At 31.9% G+C, this 20479-nt stretch overlaps 2 protein-coding genes across 7 annotated transcripts in view; one reads left to right on the top strand and one right to left on the bottom strand.

Annotated features, from left to right (window-relative positions):
• LOC108744100 (protein tweety) overlaps positions 1–15902 on the top strand; it is a 66086-nt gene extending 50184 nt beyond the window's left edge. For 2 of the 5 annotated variants that reach the window (XM_018479696.1, XM_018479697.1), the window contains exons 3-7: positions 4311–4756; positions 5167–5862; positions 6400–6600; positions 7678–7902; positions 9077–11670. In XM_018479696.1, the coding sequence (XP_018335198.1) occupies positions 4311–4756; positions 5167–5862; positions 6400–6600; positions 7678–7897 (1563 nt within the window). In that variant the 3' untranslated portion in view covers positions 7898–7902; positions 9077–11670. Of the gene's footprint in view, positions 1–4310; positions 4757–5166; positions 5863–6399; positions 6601–7677; positions 7903–9063; positions 11671–15549 lie in introns of those variants that run through there. The other 3 variants (XM_018479699.2, XM_018479700.1, XM_018479698.1) reach the window with 3 other exon arrangements.
• Positions 14089–20243, bottom strand: LOC112904250 (protein regulator of cytokinesis 1-like). Of its 2 annotated transcripts, XM_025973824.1 has the most exons (5): positions 20052–20243; positions 19008–19287; positions 17698–17884; positions 16732–16901; positions 14089–14759 (listed from the first exon to the last, which is right to left on the bottom strand). In XM_025973824.1, the coding sequence occupies exons 1-5, from the start codon at positions 20171–20173 to the stop codon at positions 14649–14651; spliced, it is 870 nt and encodes a 289-aa protein (XP_025829609.1). In that variant the 5' UTR covers positions 20174–20243; the 3' UTR covers positions 14089–14648. The 2 variants fall into 2 exon arrangements, with proteins under 2 accessions (XP_025829609.1, XP_025829610.1); XM_025973825.1 differs by lacking the exon at positions 16732–16901 and having other exon boundaries at positions 14635–14759.
• Positions 20244–20479: the final 236 nt, after the last annotated feature.

Here is a 20479-nt window from a genome sequence, read left to right as displayed (position 1 = left end):
TAACAAAGGAACTGTTCATAAAATACGTTCGCAAATAACAGTGGAGGGGTATTGTTTGACGTAACGAGATATGACATGGGAGGAGGAGGGGTGTTTTAAAGGAGTAAGACGTTTGCAGTTCATCAATTTTATTTTAATTGTTTCTTAATTTAGTAGACCTTAAAATCAATCTAAAGTACTGAAATAAACGTGGATAGTGAGAAATTAATGTTTCAGATTGCACACACTTGTATGAATTTTTAATCACAAGAAATCTTTTCTAGAAGGGGGCTAGCTTTTGTGACGTAATAATTGTTAAGGGGGTCTCTGAAAGTGTGACTTAGAGTAACGAAGGGAGAGGGAGGGCTCCAACTAGGTAAAATTCCAAATGACGTACCCGAAACTCCCAGGCGCGGATCGCGATTCGATCTTATTATATTAAGCAGTCTGTATAAATTACTGAGCGAGTTGATGTTTTCAATACTTCAATAACAAATACCTATTTGATGAGAATGCACTGCCTCTGTTTGGATATTACGTATTACATAAATTGATGTACCTTGATGTTGAAGGAAGATATATTTTAGAGTTACGAATGACGAATAACCTCTTTAGAAATGAACGTATTTTACGGGGTGCTGTTATATTCATATAGTAGTTAAAATGGTAGTTTCATGTCGAACGATATGGACTCATATCCTAAACAGTCATAATGCACCAGCCTGAAAATATAAAATTCAAACTACCTATCTTCGATGCAGCAGTTGAGAAACATAGGCATTTAATAATACAGATTAAGGTAAACTGGAATGTTTTCACAAGTTTTTTTTTGTTTGAACAGAGAAAAAGAGTATATTTAATTGTAAACTTTTTTACAAAAACAAAACATTAAGTGTAGAGAAACGTTTAAGGAATAATAAAAATAATTAATAATTTAGCCCAATTAATAAGGGTGTCACATATCAATTATTTTGTGATTCTTGCTACGTATCTTTTATACATAGGTAGGTCAAAGTAGCATAATGAAACGCATTTCTGAAAATGCATATTCAAGTAAATAAAAAAGATAATAAAACTGATTTAGCAGAACATTGTTCAACAAATAATCATTTTTTAAATATGCATATATGTATAAACCACGTTTTTACATTATAATGTTTTAAAAATTGAGAAATTTTCGTTATTAACTTAGTTTATAGTCAATCATAACTTGACACCTAATTCTCCACCATCTTATATAAGTTATAATGCTTTTAATCCCTTTCTATCCTTTTTCTTATTCTTTGCTTAAGGTATACAGTTTCAAGTTGCACCGTCAATAGTTTAAATTATATTAAAAGACATAATAAACGGTAAAATTAATATTAAATGAAACACTTGGATTTCATTAAAGTTTTATTGGGAAACCTCGACAGCTGTTTAGACACAGGTCTTGTGCATGGTACTCTTAATAATGACAGGCTGCATTGAGTGTTCTTACTTAAAATTACTAAAACTTAAAGAGAGTAATCATACGTTTGTTTTTTTTTTAACTATTTACCTGTCAGTTTACGTAAAAACTTCCTTATTATTTGCAAGTAAAAGTAAATTTGAAAAGAAAAAAAACAAAACATTTTATATATACCTACATATTCTATCGAACGAACATTGGTTGGAATAATAAGGGGTATTTTACTGTTCTGCATTCGCAGTAACGTTCATAATAAACCTTCAACAGGCTTTGAATAATGGATACGCTTAAAGGAAATGATATTACGTCATATTCATAGATTATTTATTCGTTATATTGAAAGAGAGGTAATTCATTATCTACTTCTAATAAAAGTGTAACTAAGATTCAGGCAAGGAAGAAAGCACGTCATGATTGATTACTCGACTATTATTTACTATATATTAAATAATGATGAATAAAAAAAATTGGATACCTATTTTGTGTAATTTTTTAAATTTCCCAAAGTCAAATGATATGTTGCTGCTTTTGTTGTAGTTTTCAGCTGCAGTGTTGGTTATAATTTACTAATTAAATGTTATACATATATATGAAATTTGTCCCATATCAGTAATTTGTAAATTAGAGAAGCTGGACACTGGTGACGAAAGTAAATTTAACTAAAACACCCTATGTAGTGGAAATGAAAAAAAAAAAACAAATGTGTGCTGGGACACATAATAGAAGTGAAACTTCATCGGACTAGTGGAAAAACGAATGCCAACAGACAAGTGGAAAAACGAATCGCAACAAAATTTTTACTTCAAGTTTTACGGGCAGATTGTTAATGTACTTGTCCAATTTTAAAACCTGCCCGTAAAACTTCAAGTAAAAATTTTGTTGCGATTCGTTTTTCCACTTGTCCGTTGAAGTTTCACTTCTAATATGTGTCCCAGTACACATTTAATTCTCACGGGTTTACTGCAAATTATGATTTGGTTTTTACACAGACCGCAAATAGAGGCAATAATGCTCAGCCACGTGGAGAGCAGAGGTAAGAAAACAACAGCTGAGCACAGCACACGCCGCCCGGACTCTAGCGGACTCCCCGCTTTCCACATGGCTAGGCATTATATCCATCTAATACAGTCGTGCCATCTGTCCGCCGCCGCCGGCTTTCTCTCCTCCGCCGCGGCCGTAACGCTTTTTCGTGACAGAAAAAATTGTAATACCCCGTCTATATAGATGTTTCACTTCAAAAAATTTAGTACCTACATTTTCACTCAAGGGTGTTCTTGATTTTTTAAATTCATTTCTATTTTTGAGTTATCATACTGTATCTGTGAATCATTTCATCTTAATTGTGATTTAGGAGAGAGAAAGAAATGTATTAGAAATAAAATATATTTCTAAAATAAAGTAAAACATATCTCATTTTACAATAAACCTAAGGACTCATACGCATGAAATTAAAATGTCTAAATATGTCAGTTATAAAGTAAAGTTTCCCTATTAGCTATTTTTGCGTTTTACAATTTAGTCTATTTTGTATTCAACAGTTTATACTAATGATTAGACATTTGTTAACTTGCGTAAAATGTTAAATAATGACTATATATATATATGTATAATAAGTACTTATAAAGTTTTTTTGCAAATACTTGTTAGTGTTAAACTTATAAATATGTATACACAAATGACGAACCGAAAAAAAATCTATTCTGCTTCTCTTCTTTGTTCTCATCAAACAGACATCTTTTATGATGAGGCGAAATAAACATTTCGAAGTATTGCGTATACACGCACATGTTATACAAGAACCACAGGAAACTTTTTATTGGGGTCGAAGAACTTCGCAAATGTGTAAACATCAGATCAATAATGTCACTATTCGGATTTGTACATACATAAAATTGATTACATTATCGTGGTAAATATCAGCTGTTACGTGTTCAGTGATTTAACACAGAAATGATTCTGACCATTTGCATTTCTAAAACTCGCGTACCTATCTCGAAACAAGCATATACATACTAATTTAAGGTACTGTAATCTCCTTAAACTACACTTAATCTCAAGCACTTCCTAGTACGATTTTATCAAGAGCACTTGCAATACTAATTTTGGGTGTTGAACATCTTCAAACTAACTTCATGTTACATCTGGCTTTTTTTGACCATTACGTTGGTGAAAATTAAACATACAGGCAGAAGGTATAGCCACAAGATAGATACATCACGATCACGATCAACCTGAATTTACAATAAGGCTCCATTAAGACTACTTACTGTCCAAGTCAGAAACGTAAACTGTTTTATGAAACAACGTAAAATGATTTAGAAACGCTAGTTAAATAAAGACTGATATAACTACCGAGTACCCTACATAGGAAAAAATTCTAACTGCATGTCGGATACCTTATAAATCGAAATTCCGATTTACGTAATATTTCCAAACAATTACAAATTGATGTAGGTATTAATTGTACTTATTACTTTATTTGCTTTGGAACTCACTACTGTGGTTTGAGAACTACTTGGTCAGTAAATTATCAAAACTAGTAGACGTAGTTCGCGATTTTAAAAGATCTCATCTGCACGCCATAGACGGTCTCGATAAATCATAGAATCGAAAGAGCTTTATGAAAATAAGCTTATACGTTTAATATCTACCCGTGGTTCTAGCAGTATATCGCCATCTACTGGTATCTGCTGCTAATTGAAGTACTGCATACGTTAGACAAGGTCCTTTACTAAAGGAATCTGCTTATCCAAATAAATCGATGGCGCAGCAGACGTACATCTAACTTATGAAATAGTTCATTTAGCATTCTAAAACATATCTCGATAATAACGTGTATTTTTTTTTCTTGTATACTGAAGGTTTTTTATTATCGTTCCAGAGTTTAGGCATCCTTGGTTCAATCCCAGCAGCCTGGTTGATCTTGACCCTTTTCATATTGCTTATTTACCTGTTAACGAGATGTTGCGACCACAAAACGCGAACGGCCAAGTCTATATCAGCCTTAAAAGTCACCCTCGCAGTGGTATCGGTCCTTTGTTGTGCTGCTGTAGGTCTAGGCCTCTATGGAAACGACGATCTACATAACGGTTTCACCGAGCTCCTTGCGGAAGGACGACAGGTGAACCAATTGGTCGCCAGGATCCGTAATCAGACCGAGGCAATCGACCGTCAATTTTTGATACATGCGAAATCACAACTTGTAGAATTGAGCGACGTCTTCGATGAACCAACCCATAATCAGACCGCATTAAAGATATTGGCTTTCTATCATAGAATGGCTGAACAGAACAACACTCAAGCAATGAATGCTGCAGCGGATATCAGGTAAATATGATTTTAACATACTACAAGTGTCAAACTGCCAGGGCGTTATGTTACTTGTAAATAATGCAATAAAATCATAACAGAAACACTTGTTGGAATAATTAAGTTGTAGTGACACGTCATTAAAACCGCTTCTAATATTATAACAGATGGTACGGCTAATTGCATAGAAAGGAAGGAGAATTTTTCTCAAACTTATCCGCATTAATTTAGATTCAAGAGCAAATCTAATGTTTGAAATCCAAAGCGTTTATTTTGTAGTGTGGAAAAAGGCTCTCTATTTGTTCGGGCGTTCGGTTGTTTAAAAATTACTGTAGAGACGCCAAGGTCAAATGACTTTTAAATTACGACAACTTGTGATAATCTATTTTGCAACATAATAGAAGGAAACATGTTTTTCATATTTTCAGGTCTCCATTGGAGGGTATAAACCTTGAGCCTAAAATATTAATCGGAGAGAAAATTGAAGCAATTCGATGGCCATTTACTATGGCCGTCCTCAGCGTTCTCCTAGTTCTTTGCGTGGTATTACTTGTGGGGGTAGCGCGGCACAGTAGATGTGCCCTGATAGCATTCTCGGTCTGTGGATTATTGGCTGTTATCGCTTCTTATCTAATGGCCAGCATCTACGTAGCCTCTAGCGTAGCGCTAGGTGATTTATGTACCGCTCCCGATCGCTTCCTCGAAGAGGAGGCGTCACCGGGATTGCCCCGCGAGATTCTTCACTATTATACCAGTTGCGAACGTGCACGTGCTAATCCGTTTACGCAACGTTTGCGTGAAGCGAAAGCGGCTGTGGAAGGCATGCGTGCCGCGCTCAATTATATGCGTAAGCCCACGATCGAACTGTTTCCCAGGCGCATGCTCGAACCAATTTTTAGTTCATTACTGAATCAGGTAAACGAGGCGGACTCAGTGATAACGTCGCTTACAACACTCGTCGATTGCCGCGCTCTTAATTCGCACTATTTGATGGGCGCGCGGGCACTATGCAACGTTGGACTATGGGGCTTGTCGCTGATGTTGATGTCGGCCATGTTGGCCGGATTGCTTATGACGGTGCTCGTGTGGGTGGATTCGCACACGTGGATCTACATCAGGAAAAAGTAAGTGTTTTAAGATTAACGATGCATCGTATGTAAGCTGCATATCGATTCAGTTGGACAAGTAGACAGCAGTAAAGCGCTTGTCTAACATTTGAAACGCTTCAGGTGGTAGCAAATATTAGTATATGACTTATAACTTACAAACTCGATTTTAAGTATGTCCATAATTACATTAAATTACATTATCATCAACTATAATATAGTTATATAACAATATTCCAGTTGATCATAATTACATTAAATTACATTATCATCAACTATAATATAGTTATATAACAATATTCCTGATAATTATAATTTCATTAAATTACATTATCATCAACTATAATATTGTTATAACTCGATTTTAAGTATGTCCATAATTACATTAAATTACATTATCATCAACTATAATATAGTTATATAACAATATTCCTGATAATTATAAATTCATTTAATTTAAGTATGTCCATAATTACATTAAATTACATTATCATCAACTATAATATAGTTATATAACAATATTCCTGATAATTATAAATTCATTTTATTTTTTAGGAAAGACTACCAACATGTTATGGAAGGCAGCGATCCGTACCTACCACCTCCGGCGGCCAGTCAGGCTATTGCAGCCCGTACCCTTCAACGTAGCCAAGGGTCGTCTTACCGCCCCGATACTCCCCCGCCTAGTTATACATCCGCCATGCTGCATTTAAGCTCGCATGCCAGTGCTCCCCCGCATGAAGCCCAATCACTCATGTATTACTTCCTCTCTCATTTAGTTGATTTACCCCATTTTTTATTTATTAAGTTCAACTTTACTATATTTTATTCATTGTAATCCAATTGGGTTTGATTTATTTTTGAGTTTATTTTTTTTTTAATTTTGCATGTTCTCATTAAAAATCAAAATGTATTTGGAATGTTCGTGAAGCGACTATCCCAGTTAATTAATTGGTAGAGCAATTAGCTGTTCCTTTTTTTTTACTAAGATTCGTAATTGTTTATTGTGTCTTTTATTTACAATATTTTCTTTTAAATTTTTAAATTGTAGGTATTGTAAAAGGAAACCCTTATATGATCAGTCATGCGTTTTTGACAGAAAATTTTAAAAATTTAACAATAATAAATCATTTAATCCTCATGTTTTCAGTAGTCGCGTTTGTTGTATATGATCAGTTATAGATAGTTGCAGTATGGTTTTTATTTTTTTGAATCAAATTGCATATGAATATAAAAGCCTAATTAAAAAATCGACGACCTGTGATTTTATTAAACTAAAATTTTGAACAGGGGATTTCTAGAAATTTGCTCGAATTTTGTAAGAAAACTATAGCAAAGTTTACAAATTTTCCGTTGTAGCTCCGTTTTATTTTATTTTTTATAATTTATATTTTTCACATAAATTTATGGTATATTTACAAAAGTGGAAATGCATGAAAATTTGTAGATAAACGTCTGCATGAGAGTGTTAGATACTTGTTTATCTGTTAAAAGTTTAGAAAGCCAAAATTCTCATGCATCACAATTATATGTCTATTCATCTACTTTGCCTTTCATTAAACATTAAATTGTAATTATTCAGCAAAGACATTTTCAATTTCATTTTATTAATTTAAAATACGAAACTTAATTTACTCCTGCTTAAATTTATCTATAAAGTAATCCGACTATTAAAAATTAATTATTTATCAATGTTAAGGTGTAATTATAACTATTGAACGGCTTCCAAATTTAATAAGTCAATTTCGAATTCGATTTTCTTGCTTTTATATTTACTACTATTTTTTGTTGTAGAAGTAAACGTTTACCTAATGCTGAACATTCCCTTTACAGTGATGGGTGCGACAAACGGACGCCGGATTGTAGAGGGGGAGGCGTTGGAGGAGGGCTCGGAGTCGGAATTGGGACCGGCGCCCATCTCTCTCATCTCCGGGGTCACACTCTCGGTCGGTTGCCGTCCCACCACCATGAACCGCTCTCGGGACCCAACAATGGCAAGTACGCGACTCTGAGCAAACAATGCAAAACACTTGAGAGCTCCGATTTTTACTGAGACAGGTTAGTGAACATTACATTTAATATCGCTGAGGTATGAATATGTAAATTGCTTCATTCATATTATCGTCATACTTAAATACACCATAAATGCATCTTTAGAGTATGACATGCTTGTAATCGTCACAAGAGCTGAACGCGCATTTCCACTATTCCCTTATGAGCCAAGCATTCCACCCCTCTTTACTCGTATTGCTGTTTTCAATATGTTTAACTAACCTTAACGTGTGTTATCAACACATCTCGAATGCTTTACTTAACTTTTTTTCGCCCTCCCTCCCGTCATTTAAATTTTGCACCCATACATGTCAGAACATAAAACTTTTAATAATCGTTATTGCGGTTAACTTTTCTAATGTAGTATCAATCATGAAACACTTTAAAATTCTAAAAGATTATTCAAAATATGGTACACCAAACACAGTTACTTTTTATAAGGGTAAAGGGCACACCGTTTTGGTTCATTACAACATTGAACCGTTATCCATAAATACGTTATTATGAGAGTTATGTACATACATGTAAATTTTATCCACTGCATGATTAGTTTTTAATAAGTAACGAGGTCAATAATACGTTTAGTCAAAGTTCTTTAATACACTATCTATGAAACACTGCAAATTATTAAGCGTGTTTGTTTTTTAATATATACTTACAAAGTTTTTTGTAAAAATTGGTTTTCTATACAATTTATTTATATATTATAAAATTCTTCATTCGTTTCTAAAAAGTTTTGAGAGCTGTACATTTACGATACTAACGGATCAAAGGGATATAAGTTTCTTCATGTTTTTTGGGACTAAAAAGTGATTCTAAGTTCCCTCTCGAAACCGAATAAAGTTTCTTCTTGTTCTGCTTATATGAATGTCTCCATCAATTTCTTGTTTTGGAAATAAGTGTAGTTTTCCCAGATTTAAAATAGACAGTTAGATTGAATATTACAGTAAAAGTTGTAATAATAACAATCAGCACCTAATTGAACAGTGTCATACTCACACGGATGTGCTGTATAAAAATTATTGGCTACTTTGCTTTCAACTTCCTCTCAATCCTTGGTTTGGTCTTGGTTTATAACCTATATTGCATGTTTTCTGGTTTTATTTGAGGCTCATGCATTTTATTTTGCCAAATACAAGAATAGTATCTCCTTAGTTGAAAAGTCAGATTTTACTAACAGGTCTGCCTGCAAGGAATTCCCAAACTTTAAAGGTTTTAAGTTCGATCACAGTCAACAACAGCAGCAACCTCAAAAGAACGGCCAACCGCAACATAGAACGGCAAATATTCAAAAATTCAGTTCTTTGGGGCGTCGACCTCTTCCGCAAACGCCTGATGAAAAGAATCTCAAACAACCGCCCCTTCCTAAAGTTCCGACGACAATAACCGCGACGACAGCGTCATCTCTTGGGAGTGGTGGTGGTGGCAACCTCCTCGAAACACCTTTGAATGTCGGTAATTTTCGCTCATTACAGCGGGGTGCTTGGCAGGATTCAGGATGTTTGCAAAGGGGTGTTCAGTTCAGATCATTACAAAGGGGCGGTTCTGGTAACGTACAGGGCTTATCATCACATTCCCAGTTCAGGTCTGCTAAAGTTCAAGACCAAACTATGCAGAATGAGAATTTGTACGCCAATAGTGAGAGCGAAAGGCAGTTGTATGCTGTGACTGAGTTGTAAATACTCATTCTTGATTTCTATTTTTGTGTCTTTTGGGAAATGCAGGCAGGGCACAATAGTATAAGATATTTGTGTCTTTTTTTTTTAATATTATGATCTTCGAGTTCAAACATTAAAAAATAATTACGTTTAATACGGTCGTCTTACTAGTATGTTGAATAAATAATTTTATTCTCTGTAATTACTTGCGATCTTTTCAAAAACTCCTTTCTAGTAAATTACTAACATTTATTAATCAATACTAAAAGATAATGTCGTTTAGAAAAAGCTTAAAATTTACAACATAATACGTAAGAAATTTTGGTACCTCAAATGATATGTATGTACGTATTTTAGAAACAATTTCAAAAGAAAAATAAAAGAATTGTGTATTGAAACAGTAAACATCTTCATTAGAAGTTGACAGAAAGTAGTACATTTAAAATTATAAAATTAATAAGTTGAAAGTTAAATAAATTTTTATCTATTTTTACAGAACAGTGACTGATTTCATAATTCAAATTACTTTTTCTTTTGAAAATAAAATCTTCGTAGAAAATACGGATTATACGTATTTGTGAAGTGTTAAACAAATGTTTGTTATAATAAGTAGTTATAAAAGATTGCAGATATAAATCATACCATTATTCCAATGATTAATAAATTTAAAAATCTTGAAGAAAGTAGAATTCGACGACCAAAATTCTAACATTCTCAATGTGTCATTCCATTTTTGTTTTTATTATTATTATTTTTTTTAATTAAATTAATATGCCTTCAGTCAACAAAATACAAATGTTATTTGTAAGTTTGTATTAGGTAGTAACTCGTTGTGCGTTTACTTGTTAACGGAAGTGTTTTAGGAAGAATTTTCTCATTTCTTTTTCACTTCCGCTAAATATACCTTCAGTTTTCGCTGCAGCACAAAGTTACCATTTACACTACCTTCGTTATTGTTTCTTTTACAACACTAATTTGCTACACTTGTAGTACCTAATTATTTATTTACGCAAACATAAGAGCATCCATAAAATTTTATTGCTTACAAAAAACTACACAAAGTTAGCAGAATATTTGGGAACAATTTTTCTCAATAACTGATCCAATGACTGGGTAGAAACTTGTTTAAAACTCTCTTTGATACGAACTTCGGGTTCTTTTGCGAAAGAAAGGCTCATTTAGTGAATTAAGATTTTTACATAATAAAAAAAGCCGCTATCAAATAGCCGCTGGGTACAATGTGTGACTAATAATTGTGTAAGACTCGATTTTTTCGAGAACAATTAAATAATTAATAATTATAATTAATGTTAACTTTCCAAAGGTAATGGTACTGATGGAGCAGGGTCCCAAATAAACACGAGATTCTTATAGCATTACTTTTTTGATTATTTTATAAAAAAACCTTACGAGAAACGTAGGTAATTAAATACAAAAAAAAACATGAATAGACCATTGTAGCATTATACATACAATTTGTTTCTTGTTTGTTCTAGAACTCGAATTTCCATAAAACATTGAAGTGAACATTTTTGTTTGTTCGGGGCCTTGCATTTTTGTACTGTTTTATTGTAGATAGGCTATAAATGTCTTATAATATTAATACTGAAAGACATCCGGTGTCTTTAGGTTAATTCCTAAGTGTTTCAGTTACGACTTGTGTTATATTTTTTAAAGGGTTTTATACGCACTTATTTGTGATATTGTTGATCTGAATTGTTCGTTTGTACATTGTAATTATTCGTAAGTCGATCAACAGTTTCACAACATTTAATATTAATGAATTACTGCCAAAGAATCTAGATTCGAGTGTGAATGAAAGTCCGTGGAACACTATCTTAGTGCTATTTTTTGGTACCTTATATTACCATTATTTCCTTTTTTGTTATTTTTTTTTGTAAGCAAATGTTTTGTTTTGGTACTACATCGATAACTAGGCCTCTGATAGAATTACTTTCCTGACTCCGACACTATCGATTTCCGTTTAATGTATGAATGTAAAAATTAACAATATCTACATTACTAAGCAGTGTATTATAAGAATATTTATTTTACGTTTTTCATATTTATAAGAATGTATCTGTTTAATTTCGAATAAAGATAAATGAAGAATGAATCGTGCATCGTTGTTATGTTTTGTGGTAAATAGAAAAGAATAGTAATTCGAAATCAGACTGCATGAAGTACGAGGGACTAATCGTGCCGTTCTACAATTTGTTTAAGGTAACAACTATGTGTCCGTGCAATTTGGAAAGCATTGAATAACTTAAAAAATCGTAATCTTTAGATGTAATATCTATTTACAAATTTCGGCGTATAATTACCTACTATAAAACAAATAAGTAAAATGAGGGTGCTCAAAATAAAAATAAATAAAAGTGTGCGCAAAAACCTAATTACACTTTAATTTTTGTAGATTTTTAAGTAAGGTTGTTTGAAAATGATGAGGTAGAGCACATTAGAAACAACTTCGAAACCTAATTTTTCTGGAACTAGGTTTTAGTATAAAAAGTGATAAATAAAACAGAACACATTAAAAAAAAACATTGAAACCTAATTTTTCTAGAACTAGGCTTTAGTATGAAAAGTGATAAATAAAACCTCAATACCCACGACAACTAACTAATTTTATTAAATGTATGCTACGGAGTGGAATCTAGTTAGGAATAGAGCCGCTATTTTAATTAGTAAGATTGTCTTTATTTTTGTAATTTCAATGCTTTCACAAGCATTTAAAGAAAAGTTTATAGACACTTGTACTTAAATTTAAACGGTTGGGGTCTGTTTTATGGTTACAATTAGATATATGGGAAATTACATCAGATTTTTGTATTCTATTAAATCCAATCTATTAGTCGAGGCGACGAATTTTGTCTTATATATGATTTAACAAAGCTTGCACAATATACTGTGTTTGTTTGGTATTGATCGTTTACCATTTGTTGTCCAAGTCTAAAGTTAAATTCACTAGTTGACCTCCCTCAAAACCCGCCCTAATGCATGCATACCCCTCATAAAGTGGCATATTTAAATTCGAAAATTTTTTAAAGGGATCTTAACATGTAATAAGTATTAAAATTTAAATTAATTTAGGATGATACCCTAGGTGTTGACAACGTGTTTTAATTAAGTTCCACAGAAGTATATTTTTCTTCCGATAATTTAATTTTTTATGCAAACCCTTTATGCTAGGGTATACGAATCAATATCACTTCACTATGAAAAGCAACACTTGAAGAGATACCATATTACCATATACAGGGTGGTCCAAAAATTATGCAATATACTCTGCGGCCAAACTGAAAATTTTTCAAACAAAACTTATTCCCTCATTTAATACAAGGTCGTCTGTATTATCCAAATTTGATTTGCTACACAAGTGTTCAAAAATAGAAAAATTAAGGTTTCGTTTAAATTACAGCCATGTAAAATGTGACTCCACTCGAAAAAAGTTGTTCAGAATGCCAAAATATTGGACTATGCCTAAAATCGCGATAATATTTAATATTTTTTGATTCGATACAAGGGTATGCAAATTCACAATCACTTCGTTTTGAAGAAACATTTGCCCTATTTAAGCTGCATTTAAGTAAAATAAAAACATTTGAACATCGTCACGATTTTTAGCATTGCCCTCATTGGGGAATTTGCCCTAAGGCCCAGTAGGCCCGGGCCTAGAGCGGCCAGATATTAAGGGTGACAAATCGTGACAAAAAAAAAACACTGATAACAAGAAATGACTCAAATGGAAAATATAAACTAGCTTTGTAAGCTAGCTTTTGGTTAAACAATTTTCTGAATCAATTAAAAGTGGGAATAAAGTAAATTCATGAATTAGTATCTAGTCTATAATGATGGGTGCTGAGAAAGGGGCGGCACATGGCCTGGGGCCTAGAACGGCTAGGACTGCAAATCCGCCACTGATTGCCCTATATTTTGGCATTCTAAACAACTTTTTTCTGTAGCTTTTTTGATTGGAGTCGTATTCTGTATAGTAAATCAAATTTGGATAACACCCTGTGTGTGTGTATATAATACCCACAAACATATTTAATAACTCATCAGCAGAATTGCAAAACAGGGTGTTAAAAGGAGTATTTAATATTTACCAAAATATGGCTATAAGTTAGAAAATACCACAAATGGCATGGTGAACGTCATCTGTAGTACGATGCTACATTTTAGGATTACATATGCCCCAACAAGTCTAGTCTGTGTTCTGTCGGAGCTGCCTGCGACGCGCTGATGAGATCCAAAATGATCGAAATCGCGATCCGCGTCTGGCAGTTTCGACAGAATACAGACCACTTCGAATTATTTTATTCGATGGCTATAAGTTTATTAAAAAAAGTTACTCGTGTGTCATTCGAGTGTAGAACACTTTGTATTTTGAAAAATAACTGCATAGCAGAATTATTATTTGAAAATTATCTCCTCTCATTTACATTTATAAATATGGATAAGTATAACTTATAAAAAAACTGGAATAAAAATTAAAAAAAAAAAACAAACGTAGATACTAAAATTTCTTTCTTTGTACGATAAATTTACAAGCTAAGTATCCAATGCATCTTAAGTACTTATTATTTTAATTTGCACCTTCAGGGAAAATCCACATACATCTTTAAAAATAATAAGCATTGATGTTTTTTTTATATAATGTTATGTAATAGTACGAAAGTGAATTCAATATTGCCTTTATAACTTAAATATTATAAACTATGAAATATCATACATACATTTCTATATTTAAATATTACTTCCAAATTGGAAAAGCAAAAATTTTGAAAATGTTTCGAGTAATAGAAATAAAAGATCTGTAAACAATTCGTAGTTTTACAAACATTAAAAAAGCATGTTAGGTAAATATTTTTGATTTCTATTTGTACAAAATATTCTTAACTAATGCAGAGAAATGAACGTTTAAAAGAACTTGAATACTGTTTAAAATAAATGCCCAACTATAGGCTACATACAGCAAAAATAAGTATAAAATGTCATGTAACTTTTAAAATAAAAATACTTAAACGAATTAATACTTAATCCTGCAACTAGCATAAAAACACAACCACTCTGGAACGGAAATTTTACATTTTAAACCCTTGGCCTGGCACGAGGCGTAGGAGGCAAAGGCACTGCCAACGGTGAAATATTTGCAGTAAAAATATCTGTGCTACGACACGTCTCCTTCGTCGACATTTCCTCCTACAAACCACGAAACAAGTTTAATTAAATGAAATTGATAGTTTTTCACGTAGTGGCAGATTTAAGGAAAAAGCCCATTAGGTACCTAAATTCATCAATATTGTGTTTCATAATCATATATTTATCACAACCATTTTTTGTACTGACTTAACATAATCGAAAGTATTTCGCAAGTGGTTTCTAGTAGTACTAACTTTCCAATAAAGTAAAATTAAAAAACTTTTTTTGAACGAGACTTGGTCATTTATTAGAGCTCGATTAATGGTAATTTATCCTGTAAAAATAATTTTTGAAAATTGCCTAGATCATCAAATGTGAAACTTGTACTGCCTTGGAAAGTTGTCGTGGAAATTCTATTGCATTCATATTCACAATCATCGTCCTATTATCCGAGAGTTGAATTGAAATATTACTTGTTTATATATTTGTAATACAAATTTTACAAATGCAATAAAACTTATGATTACGTTAAGTTAAGTTAAACGCAAAAATTCTATTACAAATATCCAACATTTGAATTTAACCCTGGGTTTCACAGAACAGAATGATTATTTATGGTTAATATGACTTCGAATAAATTAATAAAGCTCTAAGAGATGGCCAAATTTCAGTCAAATCAGAAAAAGTTTTTCATCTGAGGGCAAGTACTTTTCGGACCCCTTAAGATACAACGAGTTTTGATCGACGGAATTTTTATAAACCAACTGCTGGTTGTACAAAGAAACCATCTGCATATAAAAATGTTTTAAATAACAGAGCAAGTTTTTGTATAAAAAAATTGTAATTTCAGCACCGAGGCGGCAACTGCTCCTTTGGCGCACCTTAAATCCGCCATCTATAATGTATAAACTGATTGCACAAGTTTATTTTTTAAAATGCCAAAACACTAAAGTGGATGAAAACAAATATGCTTAGTTTATAAAAAAAAACAAAATGTAACAATACTGCAAAAAAGGAACTTTTTAACTATAAACAACAAATAATAAGGACGTTTGGAAAAATGAAGCATAAATTATTCACATCTTTTGTATTTGTGTATGTACTGAAATGTGATTTTTACAGTACATATTCTAAAGGAAGCTTATCCTGTAAAATCCTTGTAGTTCTCAAAGGTATATATTAATAAATATACATTATTTGTCATTTTATATTCCTCACTTTCTCATATTATTAACTATACTTATAGTATACACATGTTTTAAACAAGAAGCCGCTAGAAAAAATTGAAATCAAAAATGAATTATCAACCTACTGTTTCGATGATAGAGAGAAATTATTGAAACAACGGTTTTATGAGCAATAGAGGAATAAAACAGCTATATTTTAATATTAATCAAAAATTCCCCTGCACTTCTTAGAAAAATAAACTAAATTAAAGCTATATTCAATATAAAATTGTTAAAATTTTTCGAATCAAGTTACCGCTCCTTCAGAATTAAAACCTTGAAAAATAAAATAGGAAAAAAACATTTTGGTGTTTGTAGTTTCTTTGTATTTTATATTATTACTTACACTTTTGGGAGTGATTATTAAGTCAATATTAGTTAATAAATTTTGTTAATATGCTTCTGTGGTTTTACTTTTATGTTACATTATTTTCAATGGGTACCAAAATTTAAAAAAAAAAGTTCCAAATTAAAAATATTTAACAATTAAGAATGACATTTCTACTGTAGCCTTTTGAAATATTTTCCTCTAATTTCATTTTACTTCTCGCGTTAATAAATGAATGAAACACGTATTTATTCAGCAATGTTTCTTGCGGTAAGTTGGTGTCTCTTTTTTTCATTCCTTTTACTTACTAAATGAAAACTTTAAAACTATAATTTCCTGGAGAAAATTGACTCACTAAATTAGTCAAAAGATGTCCCCGTTCTTTAAATATATTTTTCGGATGAGCCTTTAATGAAGGTCTTATTATTCAGTAAACATTTAGTCCCTTTTTTGCAGCAATAAATAAAATATTGGCTACCTTAAATTTATCATAAGTTACGTTTAAGGATTTGGGCACTGCTTCGATTGTCGGCTTCGTTAAGCTTTTTGATCTCCTTGTTTTTTCGCGTTTCTTTTTCTCGAGAGAATAACGAGATCTGCCTCCTGCGACTTTACCACACGTAATATTAGGAGGCGCAGTTCTTAAACCTAACAAAAAATTTTACTTTATTAACTGTCATCCACGTTTCCATCACCAAGTAGTGCACTTGAATGTTGTAATGTTACAAAAAGCAACTACTTACTCTAATTTTTAGAATTTTAAATAATCAAGAATAGAATTGAGAATATTGCTGTTTTTGAAAAATAAAATTCATTGTCGCATATTTCCCTATTATCGACTTATATCTAAAAACATGCTAGCTGCAAGTCAGTGTTCCTGCTTTCTTAATAAAATTACTTAAATAAATGATTAATCGAAAGTAAAGGTGATTATTTACAGGGGAATTTTTGTTAAAAATGTTAGATACAATAAGAAGTTAAAAATCGTTACTATATTAATGAAAGTGCAAAAGTGGTTAAGAAGCTTAACGTTTATGTATTGATACTGCCGGCATGCAATTACTAAAACTAAAAACGTATAAATGAAGAGCAATCGTTTTATACAAATGATGTTCAGTGTTATTTTGTCTGGAAAAATTATTTATATGGACTTTATTTTGGATGTTAAATTTTATAAGTATTCTCGATGTTGCTTATGTATTTTTATTTAATGAAACACATTTATGCACGTTGAAAACATAATACAGAGGGTGGTAAATAGAAGTGGGCAATTTCAAAATCGAATAACTTATTGATTTTTTATATACCCCTTAAATAGAAACTAATGAGTTATATAACTTTGAAACCGATCATTTAGTATCATTTTACATTTTCTGGCAAATAAATTTAACTACAAGTGATTACTGTTGACATAGTTCATAAATATAATTTTACTTTCACTTACCTGAAGGTACTTGTAAATATTTTGATCTCTTTGTGGCAGACATTGAAGGTGTTATGATTTTTCTTTTGCAAGTACTTCCTCCAAGGGCATTACTACGGTTCCTAGGAGTAAGTGGCATTAGAGATCTTCCTGGCGTTACAGTCTTATCTCTTTGCTGCTTCCGTGCACTGAGCTTTAATTTCCGATCCTGCGCATCAAAAAATAAAAAAATTAAATGACAACATTTTTGTACCTGCTGGAATCTCGTTTAATCTTCAAATAGTTCTTCTGAAAAATAAAAGTGAAAGAGGGTGAATTATTTCAATCTCTTATTGAAAAAAAGTAACGAACAGGTGTGAATTTTCCATACCTTATTAAAAAGTTTTGTCGATTATAATTTAAATAATTTCGTGTACCTACTTATTTAAAAAAACAAATACTTATCTATATTATACTATAAAATAGCATGATTAAAAAGCACACCATAAGAATACAAGCTTTTTTTGTTTTTTACATTTTTTTCATGAAATTCTTGAACATAAAAGTTCGAGTTCTTACAGGCAAATATATCGTAAGTATAGTCAAGAAATATATACGAGTAGTATCAAATGAAAGGTACATATGTCTATTATCTGTATCTACAGATAATTCAAAAACGTCGAACGATCGAAATTACAATCACTACCAACAAGAGCATATTTACAATACGCGTTCACCAAGGTATTTCTGAATTTATGTACCCCACTCCTTGTCATTTCCAAGAAAAACTACTTATCCAAGAACAGAAAGTTTTGGGTCAGCATTTCATTAACTACCCGGTGTGAATCGCTTTTTCGATCTTGTTAGATCTCATCAACATGCCATAAGCAGTCTCAATAAATCACTAACCAAATGTAAGGTTCTAAGGAACCCTTCAAAAGCAAGTCGATCTGATATCCTGTTATGACAGTAAGTGCTAATGATCCACGTATTGAATTACTAAGAAATTATACTGCTCTTATTAATTTGTTTTATCTGCCCATCACATACATACAGTAGAATTATTTTAATCTTTCCATCATGTGATCTGAACGAGGGCGTACGTTTCGTTTTCACTGCACCTTCTCTGTGTAGTTACAATAAAGTTAGACATAGTGCTTAGTCTTAAACTTAAACCAAGTGATAGGTAACAAAATACTACTACATTAGCTGCATTGTCAATTCAGTTAGATAAATTTTAGGGTTTTAATTACTGAAAACTCCATTGGACTTTCTTGTATGCAGTTTATTGATTTTATACTTAATTTCTTTTTTGTCAACAAGTAAATAGGTAATAGGTGTGTTTCACTTACATTTTCCCGATTCTCAGTACTCCTATCAAGAACTGTTTCCAGTGGTTCTCCATGTATGGTAAAAGGCCTGCCATTATGCTCCAACGCATAGTTATAAGCCAATTCTCTGATTTGCTCCTCTAACTTCGGGATTTGTTTAGTTAAGACATTTCTTTCCTTCTCCTCTTTTAGTAGTTTGCCACCGCGATTCTTGTAGCGGTCTGGTGCCGCCGCTGCTTTCTCTAACTCTTGTAACTTCTGCCACACCTCGTTTCGTTTATTTAATAATTTAAAAATTGCACTAAAACACAAACTTGTTTTCAGACATTTCAAAGTTTTGCCCGCATACGGAATATTTTAATCACTTAGGAAAACATCGAGGTAGTTGAAAAATAAACATAAAAAACATAATATGGGACATAAGAGAAGTGTAAACGTGTGAATCAATTAGAAGTACCAATTGCTACATGAAATATATACTTGAAGTTTTCTTGTTTTGAAACATTTTAATTGCTTAATTCATACTTGTTAATTATGTGCTTGCTAATTATTTTTAAATGAAGGTAAATGAACAACATAGACAGGTAGCTCCTTTATAACTCCTTTAAAAAACCGTTTCAAAGGTGAACTTTTTAGTAGAAGTCATATCAAGAATATTGTTTGAAATAAAACACCCTGTAGGTTTTCACATTTTTCAATTTGTTTTTGTCAAACGACTTTGTACTTAATAAGGTAGTTGTCGAGAAATTCACTTTCAATGAAATTAGTTCATATTTAGACCGATTGTAGTTTACCTTACTATTATGAACTATATCTATTAAATGTTTAGAAAAATTTATTATCCAAATTTGGCATTTACGCGTGCAGCACGTCCTCCAATTCGAACCAAAGTTTTGACAACTACCTTATAATATGAAAGTTGATTGGTTTCCAATATAAACAAAATTCAGCATGCAGATTTTAACCAGTTTTTAAAATTGATTTTATTTTACTGGAGTTACAAAAGAACTATGGTAGAGTGGGAGATCCTGTATAATTTCAACCTCAATATTAAGTTGATCGTACCAATTCTGATTATAGAATTTTTTCCATTTGTTCAATTCCATGTCGTGTAAACTTAGTAAATCTTCCGTATAAAGATCGTCTTCAAAAAACGAGAACTGTTTACGTTCTTCTTCACCAACCATACAAAGATCCCAATAATGACTTAACTCTTTTCGAAGTTTATGGACAAAAGTCTAGAAAGTATAATTTGTTTATTAAACTTCCAAAAATAAAAAAATTGAAATCCAGTAACTTTTATTAAGTAAATACAAACACAAAAATGTACGTTGTATGCATCTGAATGCTTACTTGGATGTTTAGCTAGCTTTTATGGATAGGTTCACTAGTGTGACCACCCTTAAGGTCCTACTCTACTAAGGACACTCCTTTCGTAATTTAAAGTGGCCTGTTTTCATTTGTATTTTCAATTTTTTTTTTGAGCAAAATCT

This window comes from Agrilus planipennis, unplaced genomic scaffold (assembly GCF_000699045.2).
Source record: "Agrilus planipennis isolate EAB-ADULT unplaced genomic scaffold, Apla_2.0 scaffold18, whole genome shotgun sequence".
Lineage (NCBI taxonomy): Eukaryota > Metazoa > Arthropoda > Insecta > Coleoptera > Buprestidae > Agrilus > Agrilus planipennis.
Note: the sequence above shows the minus strand (reverse complement) of the source record. Positions and strands in the feature narration are given on the sequence as shown.

What these genes read in the sequence shown, in the direction of transcription:
- LOC112904250 (XM_025973824.1), bottom strand. Translation starts at nt 20,173, where the DNA reads ATGGTTGGTGAAGAAGAACGTAAACAGTTCTCGTTTTTTGAAGACGAT. An exon ending in ATATTTACAAGTACCTTCAG is followed by an intron (nt 16,902 to 17,697) that starts GTAAGTGAAAGT and finishes ATTTTTTGTTAG; the next exon opens with GTTTAAGAACTGCGCCTCCT. An exon ending in TAACTTATGATAAATTTAAG is followed by an intron (nt 14,760 to 16,731) that starts GTAGCCAATATT and finishes CGTGGTTTGTAG; the next exon opens with GAGGAAATGTCGACGAAGGA.